This window comes from Oncorhynchus nerka, unplaced genomic scaffold (genome assembly GCF_034236695.1).
Source record: "Oncorhynchus nerka isolate Pitt River unplaced genomic scaffold, Oner_Uvic_2.0 unplaced_scaffold_13___fragment_10___debris, whole genome shotgun sequence".
In the NCBI taxonomy this organism is placed as follows: domain Eukaryota; kingdom Metazoa; phylum Chordata; class Actinopteri; order Salmoniformes; family Salmonidae; genus Oncorhynchus; species Oncorhynchus nerka.
In genome coordinates, this window is record NW_027040342.1 from 50225 (window position 1) to 68288 (window position 18064).

Below are 18064 nucleotides of genomic sequence, written 5' to 3' on the forward strand. Positions count from 1 at the left end.
GTAAATGCTAGAACAATTGACCTTCAAGAACTGTGTTAACCACAATCAACATGTAAATTATCTGTTTAGGGGTTTGTGCTCTAAAATGAGTCTCTCTGGGGACAAAGAGGAAGAGGGCCCTGCCTCTAAAAGGATTATCTCTGGGGAACATGGCACCAAATCTAAGAGGTGAGAGGACCATTTTTTAAGATAGATAGATAGATTACTCCCTTGGTCTTGCATGAGATGATCCCCTAACAGGGATTTTTCCACCTGTATGTGGGTGTCTGAAGAAGGATGTTTTATAGTGCTATTTGCACTGAGCCATGTTTGTAGTTCCCATTTGGAATGGGTGTCAAGAGTGTGTGAGTGGCTCAGGGGGCAGGTCAGATCTCACCAAGCTATCTCCAAGAGTGTCTGAGTGGGCTCAGGGGGCAGGTCAGATCTCACCAAGCTATCTCCAAGAGTGTCTGAGTGGGCTCAGGGGGCAGGTCAGATCTCACCAAGATATCTCTAAGAGTGTCTGAGTGGCTCAGGGGGACAGGTCATATCTCACCAAGCTATCTCCAAGAGTGTCTGAGTGGGCTCAGGGGTCAGGTCAGATCTCACCAAACTATCTCTAATATTGCGACCACACTTATAGACCACCAGTGGGGGTTCCTTGAAGATCTGTGCGATTTTTTTGTTTGTCTGATTGCAGAATATTCCAGTGGTTTTTCAGGATTGCTTTTATTTTCTCTGAATAGTTGGTGTACTTGGTGCAAAAGTAGATTGTTTTGCAATTCCTCTCTTGGTTTTTGAGATATTTTCATCATTGCAGCATCAAGAGTTGTGTCCTTGATTTCCCAGTTTCAGTTGTTTTGGTCATTGTGGCCAATTTTGAATGGGCACTTCTAATGTAACTCTAGGGAAGCAACCAATCGGCTTGAATTTTTAAGCTCTCCCTGTAGATTTTGTGGTGATGTAGTGTCTCCATGAGTGACAGAACACTGAGCCAATCAAGGCGCAACTACAGAACATTACCAACTACGCTCAGTATTTCCTGCTGGCTGCCCCACCACCGCAGAAAGCACTGAGCTAGGCTGAAACAGCTGCATTTTGGAGCTGCCTTACTCAATAAATCAAAAAAGAGACCGTGTTTGTATGTTGCTTATTAACTCAATGATTTTTTTCTTACATTATTTGCAAACTGATATATGACACGTATTAATGCCAAAATAACATGCTAAACAGGTGGGGCTCTGTACCTGAATCTGTACCTGAATACCAGGTGGGGCTCTGTACCTGAATAACAGGTGGGGCTCTGTACCTGAATAACAGGTGGGGCTCTGCATCTGAATAACAGGTGGGGCTCTGCACCTGAATAACAGGTGGGGCTCTGTATCTGAATAACAGGTGGGGCTCTCTACCTGAATAACTCACCTTCTGAACATTCTATTCCCAGCCCAATGTTCTGCATCACAATGCCAGCTTTGCTATTGTTATTAATGAGACCTACCTGTGTTAACATTGTGGGTTTTACCTAAATTATTTGTATTATTACTATTGCTACAGCTACTGGGTGAGCAAACTTGTGGTGACCCACAGTGCTAGTGATGGCTGACACAAACCGATCAAATGTTAAACATTTTCTGGTCATTTAAAAAAAAATATATATATTTCACCTTTATTTAACCAGGTAGGCTAGTTGAGAACAAGTTCTCATTTGCAACTGCGACCTGGCCAAGATAAAGCATAGCAATTCAACACATACCACAACACAGAGTTACACATGGAATAAACAAAACATAGTCAATAATACAGTAGTACATAAGAAAACAAAAAGTACAGTATATATACAGTGAGTGCAGATGAGGTAGGTTAAGTCAATAAATAGGCCATGGTGGCAAAGTAAACACAATATAGCAATTAAAACACTGGAATGGTAGATGAGCAGAAGATTAATGTTTCAAGTAGAGATACTGGGGTGCAAAGGAGCAAGATAAATAAATAAATACAGTATGGGGATGAGGTAGATAGATGGGATGTTTACAGATGGGCTATGTACATTTGCAGTGATCTGTGAGCTGCTCTGACAGCTGGTGCTTAAAGCTAGTGAGGGAGATATGAGTCTCCAGCTTCAGAGATGTTTGCAGTTCGTTCCAGTCATTGGCAGCAGAGAACTGGAAGGAAAGACGACCAAAGGAGGAATTGGCTTTGGGTGTGACCAGTGAGATATACCTGCTGGAGCGCGTGCTGCGGGTGGGTGCTGCTATGGTGACCAGTGAGCTGAGATAAGGTGGGGCTTTACCTAGCAAAGACTTGTAGATAACCTGTAGCCAGTGGGTTTGGCGACGAGTATGAAGCGAGTGCCAACCAACGAGAGCGTACAGGTCGCAATGGTGGGTAGAGTATGGGGCTTTGGTGACCAAACGGATGGCACTGTGATAGATTGCATCCAGTTGGTTGAGTAGAGTGTTGGAGGCAATTTTATAGATGACATTACCGAAGTCGAGGATCGGTAGGATAGTCAGTTTTACGAGGGTATGTTTGGCAGCATGAGTGAAGGATGCTTTGTTGTGATATAGGAAGCCAATTCTACATTTAATTTTGGATTGGAGATGCTTAATGTGAGTCTGGAAGGAGAGTTTACAGTCTAGCCAGACACCTATGTATTTGTAGTTGTCCACGTATTCTAAGTCAGAGCCGTCCAGAGTAGTGATGCTGGACGGGCGAGCAGGTGCGGGCAGCGATCGGTTGAAGAGCATGTATTTAGTTTTATTTGCGTTTAAGAGAAGTTAGAGGCCACGGAAGGAGAGTTGTAATTGCATTGAAGCTCGTCTGGAGGTTAGTTAACACAGTGTCCAAAGAGGGGCCAGAAGTATACAGAATGGTGTCGTCTGCGTAGAGGTGGATCAGAGTCACTAGCAGCAAGAGCAACATCATTGATGTATACAGAGAAGAGAGTCAGCCCGAGGCTTGAACCCTGTGGCACCCGCATAGAGACTGCCAGAGGTCCGGACAACATGCTCTCCGATTTGACACACTGAACTCTATCAGAGAAGTAGTTGGTAAACCAGGCGAGGCAATAATTTGAGAAACCAAGGCTGTCGAGTCTGCCAATAAGAATGTGGTGATTGACAGAGTCGAAAGCCTTGGCCAAGTCGATGAAAACGGCTGCATAGTAATGTCTCTTATCGATGGCGGTTATGATGCCGTTTAGGACCTTGAGCGTGGCTGAGGTGCACCCATGACCAGCTCAGAAACCAGATTGCATAGCGGAGAAGGTACGGTGGGATTTGAAATGGTCGGTAATCTGTTTGTTAATTTGGCTTTCGAAGACCTTAGAAAGGCAGGGTAAAATAGATATATGGTCATGGTTAACCATATTTGTTTTCAGAAAAAGTTATACAACCTAAGTGAAACACATGTCCCTGTCCTCTTTTTCAAGGTGTGGCTGAATATATATTATATATATACTTTAATATTAAGAAATAACATTTTTTTTGATGGCTTGTTGTTTCTAAATGGCTGCTGGTTAAGTTGATATGCATCGAATTCTTCGTTTGTAGGCATTGCATTGAGCGAATGCTGCGCAGGTTCACTGAGTTGCAAACCAAATGGACAGGTCTAGCTCATTGATTTGTAGATCTGACGCAATTTCTACATCAGATTATGAGCCAAGCAAGTGTCGCAATGAGTTATGTAGTACCCACAGAAGTCCACAGGAGGGGCAAGAGAGCTATACAACCATACTGATTTTTGCCTTAAAAACCCAGAACTTAACATCCAATAAAATGTATTTATAACGCCCTTTTTACATCAGCAGATGTAAATTCATTTACATTAATTTACCCTGATTTCTAGTGAAGGGTAGCGTAGAACACTTTAGAAACTATTTTAGTAATAACATTATGTTAGTAAATACAAATATTGTACTAATTAGCATTTGTATTATTCTGTTAATCAAAACCTGTCTAAGCATTTAGCTTTTTTTGTTTTGTTAATTTTTTATTGCAAGGCGGAACACTTGATAAACAAGCAACATTAGTTTTAGTTTTCAAATGTGGTTTGAACTGGGTGACCAAGTAACCTCTGTGTGAAAGTCCAGGAATTGGCGTGGGATAGGTGGGACAGGTTTGAGACTGATCTAAGGAACTAACAAGAAAAACACTTTCTCAGCTGCCTCACCAATGTTTGTACATGAATTAATAACTTTAAATTGCTAAATATTTCCAATAGATGGCAGCATAAGACCACAAAGCATTAGTTATAGGCAATATGATTGACATGAAATAGCATGCAACCAAAGACTATATAGCTCATGATTTTCTAACATGGTCACTCATTACTTTAGTTAGCTATATATCTCGTATTATGTCTGTGTTGCTTCCGGGAAGAATAAAATACTGTGACTATTGCAGGTATTAAAGTAGTAACTACTCACAATTGCAAAATATAACATTTTATAATTGCAAAATATAATATTTTATAGTTCATATTACCACTAACAACAATAAAATAACAATGTATTGCATAAAAAACAATTAAACAGACATAATCCAAAAACACCATACATTTAGTTAAATATATTTACAGTGGGGAGAACAAGTATTTGACACACTGCCGATTTTGCAGGTTTTCCTACTTACAAAGCATCTAGAGGTCTGTAATTTTTATCATAGGTACACTTCAACTGTGAGAGGCGGAATCTAAAACAAAAATCCAGAAAATCACATTGTATGATTTTTAAGTAATTAATTAGCATTTTATTAATTCATTTCCCATTTTTCCTCAACTGAAGTGTATGATTTACCATTTTCTAGTTCTGAGTCTCTACTTTCATCCAATGAGAAAGATATATATTATTACTATTATTCAACCATGCTGGTCATTTATGAACATTTGAACATCTTGGCCACGTTCTGTTATAATCTCCACCCGGCACAGCCAGAAGAGGACTGGCCACCCCACATATGCTCTCTCTAATTCTCTCTTTCTTTCTCTCTCTCGGAGGACCTGAGCCCTAGGACCGTGCCCCAGGACTACCTGACATGATGACTCCTTACTGTACCCAGTCATTTACATTTTACATTTAAGTCATTTAGCAGACGCTCTTATCCAGAGCGACTTACAAATTGGTGCGTTCACCTTAAGACATCCAGTGGAACAGCCACTTTACAATAGTGCATCTAAATCTTTTAAGGGGGGTGAGAAGGATTACTTTATCCTATCCTAGGTATTCCTGAAAGAGGTGGGGTTTCAGGTGTCTCCGGAAGGTGGTGATTGACTCCGCTGTCCTGGCGTCGTGAGGGAGTTTGTTCCACCATTGGGGGGCCAGAGCAGCGAACAGTTTTGACTGGGCTGCGCGGGAACTGTACTTCCTCAGTGGTAGGGAGGCGAGCAGGCCAGAGGTGGATGAACGCAGTGCCCTTGTTTGGGTGTAGGGCCTGATCAGAGCCTGGAGGTACTGAGGTGCCGTTCCCCTCACAGCTCCGTAGGCAAGCACCATGGTCTTGTAGCGGATGCGAGCTTCAACTGGAAGCCAGTGGAGAGAGCGGAGGAGCGGGGTGACGTGAGAAGTCCACCTGACTGTGCTGCTGCTCCAGTTTCAACTGTTCTGCCTTATTATTATTCGACCATGCTGGTCATTTATGAACATTTGAACATCTTGGTCATGTTCTGTTATAATCTCTACCCGGCACAGCCAGAAGAGGACTGGCCACCCCACATAGCCTGGTTCCTCTCTAGGTTTCTTCCTAGGTTTTGGCCTTTCTAGGGAGTTTTTCCTAGCCACCGTGCTTTTACACCTGCATTGTTTGCTGTTTGGGGTTTTAGGCTGGGTTTCTGTACAGCACTTTGAGATATCAGCTGATGTACGAAGGGCTATATAAATAAATTTGATTTGATTTGATTTGATTTACTCTATAAAACCTAGCAGTACTACTGATTTCTCTGAGAGTGAGGCAGATATATATTATTACTGTATTAAACCTAGCAGTACTACTGATTTCTCTGAGAGTGAGGCAGATATATAGCATTTTGCAACAAAAAAAGCATTTGTGTCTCTGAAATTAAACCATCAAGCGAAGATTATAAACAAACAATTTATTTCATAATGTCTTTAAACAATTAAAGCTAATTACCAAACTTTTTGAAAATGGAAATATAGCGTTTTGGAATTAAACTCTTCTTATGTTGCCCCATCTGTGCTCAGAGTAGCTGAGAGATGTAATGTTTGTCTCTGTTGTGTTGAAGCCCAATCAAGCAGGAGAGACCAGCCTCCCCTGTACCCAGCTGTGTGTCCATGAAGAGTGACCGGTCTATGAATACTCCTCTAAAGTTTAGAGAGGGAGACGTTTCTACTGAAAAAAGGTAAGAAGAACTCATGGGTCATGGTCAGTGAGTTAAACAACACTGTCTCTAGTCATTTCTCTTCTCCCATTTTCACATTTCTATTTGTTGTTTTCATAATCCATAGGCTAATCCTTTTGTCCATTTTCATAGTCCTAAAACAATATTAAACAAACACACCATTCCTGTGTGTGTGTGTCTGTGTGTGCGTGTATGTGTGTGTGTGTGTGTACTCCCTGGATGAGGAGATGTAATCTCATGTTTTGTCCACAGAAACCAACAGGAGAGATCAGAGTCAGAGATTCTCAGTGGTCAGACTTCCCAGAGTCATCAAACAGACCTGGACTCCATATTCAGTGTATGTGGTCCTGTTATGTACATTTATTTTTGTTTTCCTCAAGTAAAGAGGATCTGTCAATCATTCATTAATGTGTTAATGAGAAAGCATCTCTTCTCTTGCTTAACTTATTTACTTGATTTATTCAAGATGCTTGAAGAGAAAATGATGACATTTGTGAAGAACGAGCTGAAGATGTTTAAGAGGATTCTTAGTCCAGAACTCCCAGAAGGCTTTGAGAGTCAGAAGCAGGAAAGGGAAGTGGTGGATGCTGAAGATGAGAAGCAGGAGAGCAGTGCCAGAGAGGGGGCTCTGAAGATCACACTGCACGTCCTGAGGAAAATGAACCAGAAAGAGCTTGCTGAAACACTGGAGAAATGTAAGAGCTGTCTGACTCATGTTGAAAGCTGTTTTATAACATTTAAAAGCTAAAGTAGCTAAAGTACAGCTAAAGTAGCTGTTTAACTCAATGATTTTGTAGCAGCGTTAACACAACACCAAGTGACCTCGTCAAGAAGCAGCAGGGATGTGCTGTGTTGATTAATTTAGAGGGAGACAACATTAATAACACCAATAATATTATCAGTCACACCAGTCTGTAATGCATTATGAAAACATTTACACATTAAAACAGCCAGTTAAGAGGATACATCATTTTATGATTATAATTTAACTTTATAACAGTCTTACAATACTGTAGGCATTAAAACAGACAAAATATTAATATCCTCTGTGTTATTTCAAGATTCAGAAGAGCTCGCTGTGATTTGCCAACGTGAACTTAAATCTAGTCTAAAGAAGAAATTTCAATGTGTATTTGAGGGGATCGCTAAACAAGGAAACCCAACACTTCTCAATAAGATCTACACAGAGCTCTACATCACAGAGGGTGGAACAGGAGAGGTCAATAATGAACATGAGCTGAGACAGATTGAGACAACAACCAGGAAACAAGCAAGACCAGAGACTGCAATCAAATATAGCGACATCTTCAAACCCTTGACTGGACAAGACAAACATATCAGAATTGTGCTGACAAAGGGAGTCGCTGGCATTGGAAAAACAGTCTCTGTGCAGAAGTTCATTCTGGACTGGGCTGAAGGAAAAGCAAATCAGGATGTCAAATTTGTATTTTCATTCCCTTTTCGGGAGCTGAATTTGATGAAAGGGGAAAACACTTTGATTGAACTTCTTAATCACTTCTCAATGGACACCAAAAAATCAAGAATCTCTAACTACGACAAATACAAAGTTCTGTTCATTTTTGATGGTCTGGATGAGTGCCGACTGCCCCTAGACTTCCAGAAGAACAAGTTCTGTTGTGACGTCACAGAGTCAACCTCAGTTGATGTTCTGCTGACAAATCTCATCAAGGGAAATCTGCTTCCCTCTGCTCTCCTCTGGATAACTACCCGACCTGCAGCAGCCAATAAGATCCCTTCAGGGTGTGTTGACCAGGTGACAGAGGTACGAGGGTTCAATGACCCACAAAAGGAGGAGTACTTCAGGAAGAGATTCAGTGATGAGGACCTGGCCAGCAGAATCATCTCACACATAAAGACATCAAGGAGCCTCCACATCATGTGCCACATTCCAGTCTTCTGTTGGATTTCTGCAACAGTCCTTGAACGCATGCTAAAACATAAGAGAGAAGAGATGCCCAAGACTCTGACTGAGATGTACACACACCTTGTGGTGTTTCATACCAAACAGAAGAATGAAAAGTATCTTGGGAAAGAAGAGACAGGTTCACACTGGAATAAAGAGAGCATTCTGTCACTGGGAAAACTGGCTTTTCAACAGCTTATGAATGGCAATCTGATTTTCTATGAAGAAGACCTGAAAGAGGCTGGCATTGATGTCAATGAAGCCTCAGTGTACTCAGGATTGTGCACACAGATCTTTAAAGAGGAATGTGGGCTGTACCAGGACAAGGTGTACTGCTTTGTTCATCTGAGCATTCAGGAGTTTCTGGCTGCTGTATATGTGTTCCTCTCATTCATCAACAACAATGAGAATCTAATGGACAAACTGCAAACAAAAGACGAGCATGAAGTTACTGTCTACAAGAGTGCTGTGGATAAAGCCTTACAAAGTGAGACGGGAAACCTGGACCTTTTCCTCCGCTTCCTTCTGGGCCTCTCACTGGAGTCCAATCAGAAGCACTTACAAGGTCTACTGACAAAGACAGGAAGCAGCTCACAGAATCATGAAGAAACAGTGAAGTACATCAAGAAGAAGATCAGGGAGAATCCCTCTCCAGAGCGGTGCATCAATCTGTTCCACTGTCTGAATGAACTGAATGACCATTCTCTAGTGGAGGAGATCCAAAGCTACCTGAGATCAGGAAGTCTCCCAGAAGCCAAACTGTCACCTGCACAGTGGTCAGCTATGGTCTTTGTGTTGCTGACTTCAGAAAAGGAGCTGGATGTGTTTGACCTGAAGAAATACTCCAGATCAGAGGAAGGTCTTCTGAGGCTGCTGCCAGTGGTCAAAGCCTCCAGAGTTGTTCTGTGAGTATATACAATTACATTTAAGTCCTAATCATTAGGAAGAAATATTAAGTTTAGAGAAAAATAAGTATTCTAATATGTATATAATATTATATTGAAAAACAAATGCATTGATTTTCACATTAGTATAACATTATGACCATACAATTCTAGGAGACGGAAGATGAATTTATATGTTTTAGAGAATAATTCAAATGCATCTGCCATTGTCCTTCTACACTACTCGTTAAATGAACAGTGTGTTTGTGAAATCATGATGATCTCTTTATCAGGCTGTCAGACTGTGGAGTCACAGAGGAAGGCTGTGCTTCTCTGGTCTCAGCTCTGAGGTCAAACCCCTCACACCTGAGAGAGCTGGATCTGAGTAACAATGACCTGAAGGATTCAGGAGTGAAGCTGCTCTCTGCTGGACTGGGGAATCCCCACTGTAAACTGGAGACTCTGAGGTCTGTATTCCTGTAGTTGGTCAACAAGTGATAACTGTTCACCAGATCCACATGTGTTTATCAGGCACACATAGTCCACACCATATGTGTTTGGACAGTGAAGCTTACAGTTTTACATTTGTTACTCTGCTGCAGCATTTTGGATTTTAGATAGTATGTTTTATATTAGGTGACAGTACAGAATGTCACCTTTTATTTTAGGGTATTCATGCATATCTGTTTTACCATTTAGAAATTAAAACACTTTATGTATCTTATTATGACACTTGAAAAAGTCGTAATAATTTGGACAAATTCATTTTGTCTTAAGTTTAGTATTTGGCCCCATATTCCATGCCTGCAGGGATTACATCAAGCTTGTGATTCTGCAAACTTGTGGAAAGCATTTGAAATTTGTTTTGGTTGTGTTTTGGATTATGTTTTTCTTCATAGTAACTGAAAGGTGAATAATGTCCTGTCATTTTTGAGTCACTTCACTTGTATTGTAAGTAAGAATAGGAGATGTTTCTGAACACTTCTACAGTCGTGGCCAAAAGTTTTGAGAATGACACAAATATTAATTTTCACAAAGTCTGCTGCCTCAGTGTCTTTAGATATTTTTGTCAGGTGTTACCATGGAATACTGAAGTATAATTATAAGCATTTCATAAGTGTCAAAGGCTTTTATTGACAATTACATGAAGTTGATGCAAAGAGTCTATATTTGCAGTGTTGACCCTCCTTTTTCAAGACCTCTGCAATCTGCCCTGGAATGCTGTCAATTAACTTCTGGGCCACATCCTGACTGATGGCATCCCATTCTTGCATAATCAATGCTTGGAGTTTGTCAGAATTTGTGGGGTTTTGTTTGTCCACCCGCCTCTTGAGGATTGATGACAAGTTCTCAATGGGATTAAGGTCTGGGGAGTTTCCTGGCCATGGACCCAAAATATCGATGTTTTGTTCCCGGAGCCACTTAGTTATCACTTTTGCCTTATGGGAAGGTGCTCCATCGTGCAGGAAAAGGCATTGTTTGTCACCAAACTGTTCCTGGATGGTTGGGAGAAGTTGCTTTCGGAGGATGTGTTGGTACAATTTTTTATTCATGGCTGTGTTCTTAGGCAAAATTGTGAGTGAGCCCACTCCCTTGGCTGAAAAGCAACCCCAAACATGAATGGTCTCAGGATGCTTTACTGTTTGCATGACACAGGATTGATGGTAGCGCTCACCTTGTCTTCTCCGGACAAGCTTTTTTCCGGATGCCCCAAACAATCGGAAAGGGGATTCATCAGAGAAAATGACAGTACCCCAGTCCTCAGCAGTTCAATCCCTGTACCTTTTTCAGAATATCAGTCTGTCCCTGATGTTTTTCCTGGAGAGAAGGGGCTTCCTTGCTGCCTTTCTTGACACCAGGCCATCCTCCAAAAGTCTTCGCCTCACTGTGCGTGCAGATGCACTCACAGCTGCCTGCTGCCATTCCTGTGCAAGCGCTGTACTGGTGGTGCCCTTATCCCATAGTTGAATCAACTTTAGGAGACAGTCCTGGCGCTTGCTGGACTTTCTTGGGTGTCCTGAAGCATTCTTCACAACAATTGAACCTCTCTTCTTGAAGTTCTTGATGATCCGATAAATGGTTGATTTAGGTGCAATTGCACTGGCAGCAATATCCTTGCCTGTGAAGCCCTTTTTGTGCAAAGCAATGATGACAGCAGTGTTTCCTTGCAGGTAACCATGATTAACAGAGGAAGAACAATGATTCGAAGCACCACCCTCCTTTTGAAGCTTCCAGTCTGTTATTCGAACTCAATCAGCATGACAGAGTGATCTCCAGCCTTGTCCTCATCAACACTCACACCTGTGTTAACGAGAGAATCACTGCCATGATGTCAGCTGGTCCTTTTCTGGCAGGGCTGAAATGCGGTGGAAATGTTTTTGGGGGATTCCGTTCATTTGCATGGCAAAGAGGGACTTTGCAATTAATTGCATTCATCTGATCACTCTTCATAACATTCTGGAGTATATGCACATTTCCATCATACAAACTGAGGCAGCAGACTTTGTTAAATTAATAGTTGTGTTATTCTCAAAACCTTTGGCACGACTGTACATTCATGTGGATGCTACCATGATTATGAATAATCATGAATTATCGTGAATGATGATGAATGAGAAATGAATGAGAAAGTTACAAAGGCTCAAAGATCTGTGATTGGTAATGGTGAGAGGTTAGAATGTTTTGTTGTATCCTCTGTACCTTTCTCAGTCATTATTATTCATGATTAATTCATGATTTGTATTAATCATGGCATCATCAGGATTAATTTAGTAGTGTTTAGAAAAATGTTATCTACTCACTTAGATAGAAAATTACTCCAGTCATCATCCACCATTCAGTTACTATTGGGCAAAACACAACCCAAAACATAACCCAAAACACAACCAAAACAAACTGCAAATGCAACAAATGAGTTTGGGACCAAATACTAAACTTTTGACTACTTGAATACACCATATTATTACTATATATTTCTAAACGGTGAAACAGATATGTATGAAAATACCTTCAAATAAAAGTTGACATTATATACTGTCAACTCATATGAAACATTTTATCTCAAATCCAAAGTGCACATTTCAAATGTTAGCTTCACAGTCAAAATAGATATGGTGTGGACTGTGTACTCAATACAATCCTAATCTGATTCCTCACTGTCTGTCTTTAGACTGATACTGCTTTTTAAACAGGTCTGGTCTACTCAAATATTTGTACTATACATTTGTTCTCACCTTTAGTTAACAAGGTAGGCAAGTTGAGAACAAGTTCTTATTTACAACTGCGACCTGGCCAAGATAAAGCACAGCAGTTCGACATGTACAACAAAACAGAGTTACACATGGAGTTAAAAAACATACAGTCAAAAATACTGTAAAAAAAACAAGTCTATATAAAATGTGTGCAAATGAGGAGAGACAAGGGAGGTAAGGCAATAAATAGGCCATGGTGGCGAAGTAAATACAATATAGCAATTAAACACTGGAATAGTAGATGTGCAGTAGATGAATGTGCAACGTAGAAATACTGGGGTGCAAAGGAGCAAGATAAATAAATAAATACAGTATGGGGATGAGGTAGTTGGTTGGGCTATTTGCAGATGGGCTATGTACAGGTTCAGTGATCTGTGAGTTCCTCAGACAGCTGGTGCTTAAAGCTAGTGAGGGAGATAGGTGTCTCCAGTTTCTGTGATTTTTGTAGTTCGTTCCAGTCATTGGCAGCAGAGAACTGGAAGGAAAGGCGCCCAAAGGAGGTATTGGCTTTGGGGGTGACCAGTGAGATATACCTGCTGGAGCACGTGCTAATGGTGGGTGCTGCTATCGTGACCAGCGAGCTGAGATAAGGCGGGGCTTTACCTAGCAGGGTCTGGTAGATGACCTGGAGCCAGTGGGTTTGGCGACGAGTATGAAGCGAGGGCCAGCCAACAAGAGCGTACAGGTCGCAGTGTTGGGTAGTATATGGGGATTTGGTGACAAAACGGATGGCACTGTGATAGACTGCATCCAATTTGTTGAGTAGAGTGTTGGAGGCTATTTTGTAAATGACATCGTCGAAGATCGGTAGGATGGTCAGTTATACGAGGGTATGTTTGGCAGCATGAGTGAAGGAAGTTTTGTTGCAAAACAGGATTCCAATTCTAGATTAAATTTTTGATAGGAGATGTTTGATGTGAGTCTGGAAGGAGAGTTTACAGTCTAACCAGACACCTAGGTATTTGTAGTTGTCAACATATTCATATAAGTCAGAGCCGTCCAGAGTAGTGATGCTGTACGGTCGGGCGGGTGCGGGCAGTGATCAGTTGGCCAGAAGTATACAGAATGGTGTCGTCTGCGTAGAGGTGGATCAGAGACTCACCAGCAGCAAGAGCGACATCATTGATGTATACAGAGAAGAGAGTCGGCCCAAGAATTGAACCCTGTGGCACCCCCCCCATAGAGACTGCCAGAGGCCCGAACAACAGGCACTCTGATTTGACACACTGAACTCTATCAGAGTAGTTGGTGAACCAGGCGAGGCAATCGTTTGAGAAACCAAGGCTCTTGAGTCTGCCGATAAGGATGTGGTGATTGACAGAGTCGAAAGCCTTGGTCAGGTCAATGAATAAGGCTGCACAGTATTGTCTCTTATCAATGGTGGTCAGATATCATTTAGACCTTGAGCGTGGCTGAGGTGCACCCATGACCAGCTCTAAAACCAGATTGCATAGCGGAGAAGGTGCGGTGGGATTTAAAATGGTCGGTAATCTGTTTGTTAACTTGGCTTTCAAAGACCTTAGAAAGGCAGGGTAGGATAGCTATAGTTCTGTAGCAGTTTGGGTCAAGAGTGTCTCCCCCTTTGAAGAGGGGGATGACCGCAGCTGCTTTCCAATCTTTGAGAATCTCAGACGACAAGAAAGAGAGGTTGAACAGGCTAGTAATAGGGGTTGCAACAATTTTGGCAGATCATTTTAGAAAGAAAGGGTCCAGATTGTCCAGCCCGGCTGATTAGTAGGGGTCCAGATTTTGCAGCTCTTTCAGATCATCAGCTAACTGGATTTGGGAGAAAGAGAAATATTTGTATGTTGTCTACCTCACTTGCTTTGGCAATGTTAACACATGTTTCCCATGCCAATAAAGCCCTTGAATTGAATTGAATTGAATTGAAATAGAGGAGGCTCGGGCGAAGTGCTGTGGAGGATACAGGGCTCTTGGCAAGGGTAGGGGTAACCAGGTGTAAAGCATGGCCAGAAAAATGCTTATTGAAATGCTCAATTATAGTGGATTTATCGGTGGTGACAGAGTTTCCTATCCTCAGTGCAGTGGGCAGCTGGGAAGAGGTGCTCTTATTCTCCATGAACATTACAGTATCCCAGAACGTTTTTGAGTTTGTGTTACAGGAAGCAAATTTCGTCTTGAAAAGCTATCCTTGCCTTTCCTAACTGCCTGTGTATATTGGTTCCTAACATCCCTGAAAAGTTGCATATCGCGGGGGCTGTTTGGTGTTAATGCAGAACGCCACATGACGTGTTTGTGCTGGTCAAGGGTAGTCAGGTCTGGTCAGGTCATGTTTCTCTCTACAAAAAGTACTTTGATCATTTGTCATTTTTAATAATGATACATCCATTTATGAATTGCTATGTCAGGTTTCAGGACACTGATGTCTGAAAATGTATTGTATATATTTTCCCCACCAAACAATAGCAGTGTGATTTTTAAACAATTTTACTCTTTGCAGGCTGTCACACTGTTTAGTCACAGATGAAGGATGTGCTTCTCTGGCCTCAGCTCTGGAGTCAAACCCCTCACATCTGAGAGAGCTGGACCTGAGCTACAATCACCCAGGAGACTCAGGAGTCAGACTGCTCTCTGCTGGACTGGAGGATCCACAATGCAGGCTGGAGAAACTCAAGTATGTAGAGGGTTTATGTCAATGTTCATATCAGACATGTTTGACTTATCAGACTAGTTAAGACAAACATTCGTACCACCACTTGGACAAAGTTATATGCTGACTGTGTGTGTGTCCAGTGTGTGTGTGTGTGTGTTTCCTGTGTTGTGTGTGTGGGTCCGGTTTGTGTGCAGTGTGTGTGTGTCCAGTGACAATCTCTCAATGACATACACACACACTTGACACACACACACATACCACCAAAGGTATATGCTATCTGTATGTGTGTGTGGTGTGGTGAGGTGTGTGTGTGAGTTCAGGTGTATCACTCAATGACTGTCTTTTTCTTCTGCTTACCGCTACAGCGTGGAACATGGAGGAGAGTACACAATGAAACCTGGGCTTAGAAAATGTGAGTGTTGACTGCTGTGAAGAATATGACTAAGAATACTTGGTCATATTAAATATCAGCTGTAGTTCTACAGAAACCGAAATCAGGGACACCAAAGTTTACAAAGAGTTGCTTTGACATGTGGGTGTTGTGTTTGTGTTACATTAGAAATGTGTGTGTGTTCATGATGCAAACAGGTTTGTGTGTGTGTGTGTAATAAATGGGAATATTTTTTATTTATTTTACCTTTATTTATCTTCACAAGTCAGTTAAGAACCTGTTCTTATTTTCAATGACTACCTAGGAACAGTGGGTTAACTGCTTTGTTCAAGGGCAGGGACTTGATCTTGCAACCTTTCAGTTACTCGTCCAATGCTCTAACCACTAGGCTACCTGCTACAATAAGTGTGTTTTATATTACCATACAGTATCACATATGATCATTCAAGTCTCAAGTTACCTTAACTTCTCCTTTTGATACCTAGAAACATGTACATTAAATTAATTTGTGAAAAGTGAGTTAACATTCTAATGTGAATGATGATGATTTCTAATATTGTGTCTGGTTTTATCCATCAGATGTCTGTGATCTCACACTCGACCCAAACACAGTAAACAGACTCCTCTCTCTGTCTGAGGAGAACAGAAAGGTGACATGTAGGAGACAGGAGCAGCCGTATCCTGATCACCCAGAGAGATTTGAGAATTGGAGACAGGTGCTGTGTAGAGAGGGTCTGACTGGGCGCTGTTACTGGGAGGTAGAGTGGAATGGGAGTGGGGCTGGATTCGGAGTGACATATAAAGGAATCAGCAGGAAAGGAGATGGTAATGACCGGGGGCTTGGATACAATGTCAAGTCCTGGAGTCTGGTCTGCTATGACAACAGTTACATGGCCAGGCACAATGATAAACCCACTACCATAGATGTCCCCTCCTCCGGCTCCCACAGAGTAGGAGTGTATCTGGACTGGCCAGCCGGCACTCTGTCCTTCTATAGAGCCTCCTCTGACACACTGACCCACCTGTACACTTTCACCTCCACATTCACTGAGCCCCTCTATGCAGGGTTTAATGTTTCGTATGACTCCTCAGTGTCTCTGTGTCAGGTGGTCACAACATGACGTTTCGCTCTAATCATGTGTTTTATGTTTGATCAGACATTTAAATACATGGTGTAACACACACACACCAGTTTGAGACAATTTATTCCTGTTAATAATAACCACTCTGTGTAGGTATCTTTGTGATCCGCGTCTTGTGAGAATGGTTCAGACCGTTCTTACTCACACTGGACAGACACACACACACACACACACACACACACACACACACACACAAACACACACACACACACACACACACTGGACACACACTCACACTGGACACACACACACACACACACACACACACTGGACACAACCCTGACGTCCTCACACCGTCTCACTGTCCATGTCTGCTTTTAGCTCCCACCTTTAATCCACCTTGTGCTTGGTATGTCACCTCTGTAACCAGCTATCAAACATACTGACCTTTCTGACCCTGTCCCATGGCCCTACTTTCTAGAACTAAACATTTAAAGTCCTCTGAGTTTTGTTTAGTGTCCACTGACTTATTGATTGATGTATTTGTTGTATATTGGGGTTGTGCCCCAGAGCACACATTTGCATGTGTTGAGATGATCACTTTCCAGATAAATGGTTGAACTGATTCCTGTCTTCAGTCTCATCATTATTGAATTGTTATACAGACGAGGTAATGAAACCCACAAAACATAACAAAAGATTGCCAATGAGTAAGTCTGAATCTACAGGAACTATTCTGTCTGGAAGAGGTCAGTTTGTCAACTGTTTGAACATTTTATTTTATGTGGTACAGTCTAGGCTACTGTTAGCACAGTGTATTGCTATCAGAGGCAAGTGCAAAGTGGAGCTAGCTAGGGAAAGAGAGTTAATATCGTCATGGATGGCAGAAAAGGACTCAAGATGGATGTCGGAGCGGGAAAACAACTTGATTAAATAAGGGAGGAATATAACTTGATTAAAGGAAAGGAAATCAATTAACTTTTTGCGGATCAGTTGGACGCTAGCGTCCCATCTCGAAAACGTCCGGTGAAATTGCAGAGTGCAAAATTCAAATTACAGAAATAGTCATATTCAACATTAATGAAAACAGAAGTGTTATACATAAGTTAAAAGCTTAACTTCTTGTTAATCCAACCACTGTGTCAGATTTCAAAAAGGCTTTATGGTGAAAGCACACCATGCAATTATCTGAGGATAGCACCCAGCACAAATGCATTAAAAACATTTTCACCTCAAAAACTCAGTTTAGCTGGCGTGCTTCATTCAATAATCCCCCGCCGAAACACCCATTCTATAACGAATGTCACTTTGAACTATCCCCTCTAACTAAGACAGAGAGCGAGAGGGAGAGAGACGGAAAATTCTACAAAAGAAAGACTTCACCAGCGATCAAGACGACACACTGAGCGTAAATATATATATTGATTGCAATTTTTCCCGAATGAGTGAGCGTTCATGTGTAAAGGATTAGCATTTCAATTGTTATGATTATTAACAATGTAGTGACTACTTAGTCGACCCCCCATTTCCCCTTTGTCTAACAGGCCGCCATGCCGGTTCAGCCCACTAGGGCACATTTTCCTAT

General features: G+C 41.7%; 1 protein-coding gene across 4 annotated transcripts in view; it reads left to right on the forward strand.

Annotated features, from left to right (window-relative positions):
- LOC115126915 (NLR family CARD domain-containing protein 3-like) overlaps nt 1–17104 on the forward strand; it is a 31416-nt gene extending 14312 nt beyond the window's left edge. For 2 of the 4 annotated variants that reach the window (XM_065016551.1, XM_065016552.1), the window contains 8 exons: nt 70–168; nt 6217–6333; nt 6586–7028; nt 7395–9162; nt 9435–9608; nt 14854–15027; nt 15372–15418; nt 15977–17104. In XM_065016551.1, coding sequence (XP_064872623.1) covers nt 70–168; nt 6217–6333; nt 6586–7028; nt 7395–9162; nt 9435–9608; nt 14854–15027; nt 15372–15418; nt 15977–16518 — 3364 coding nt within the window. In that variant the 3' untranslated portion in view covers nt 16519–17104. The remainder of the gene's footprint in view (nt 1–69; nt 169–6216; nt 6334–6585; nt 7029–7394; nt 9163–9434; nt 9609–14853; nt 15028–15371; nt 15419–15976) is intronic. The other 2 variants (XM_065016554.1, XM_065016553.1) reach the window with 2 other exon arrangements.
- Nucleotides 17105–18064: the final 960 nt, after the last annotated feature.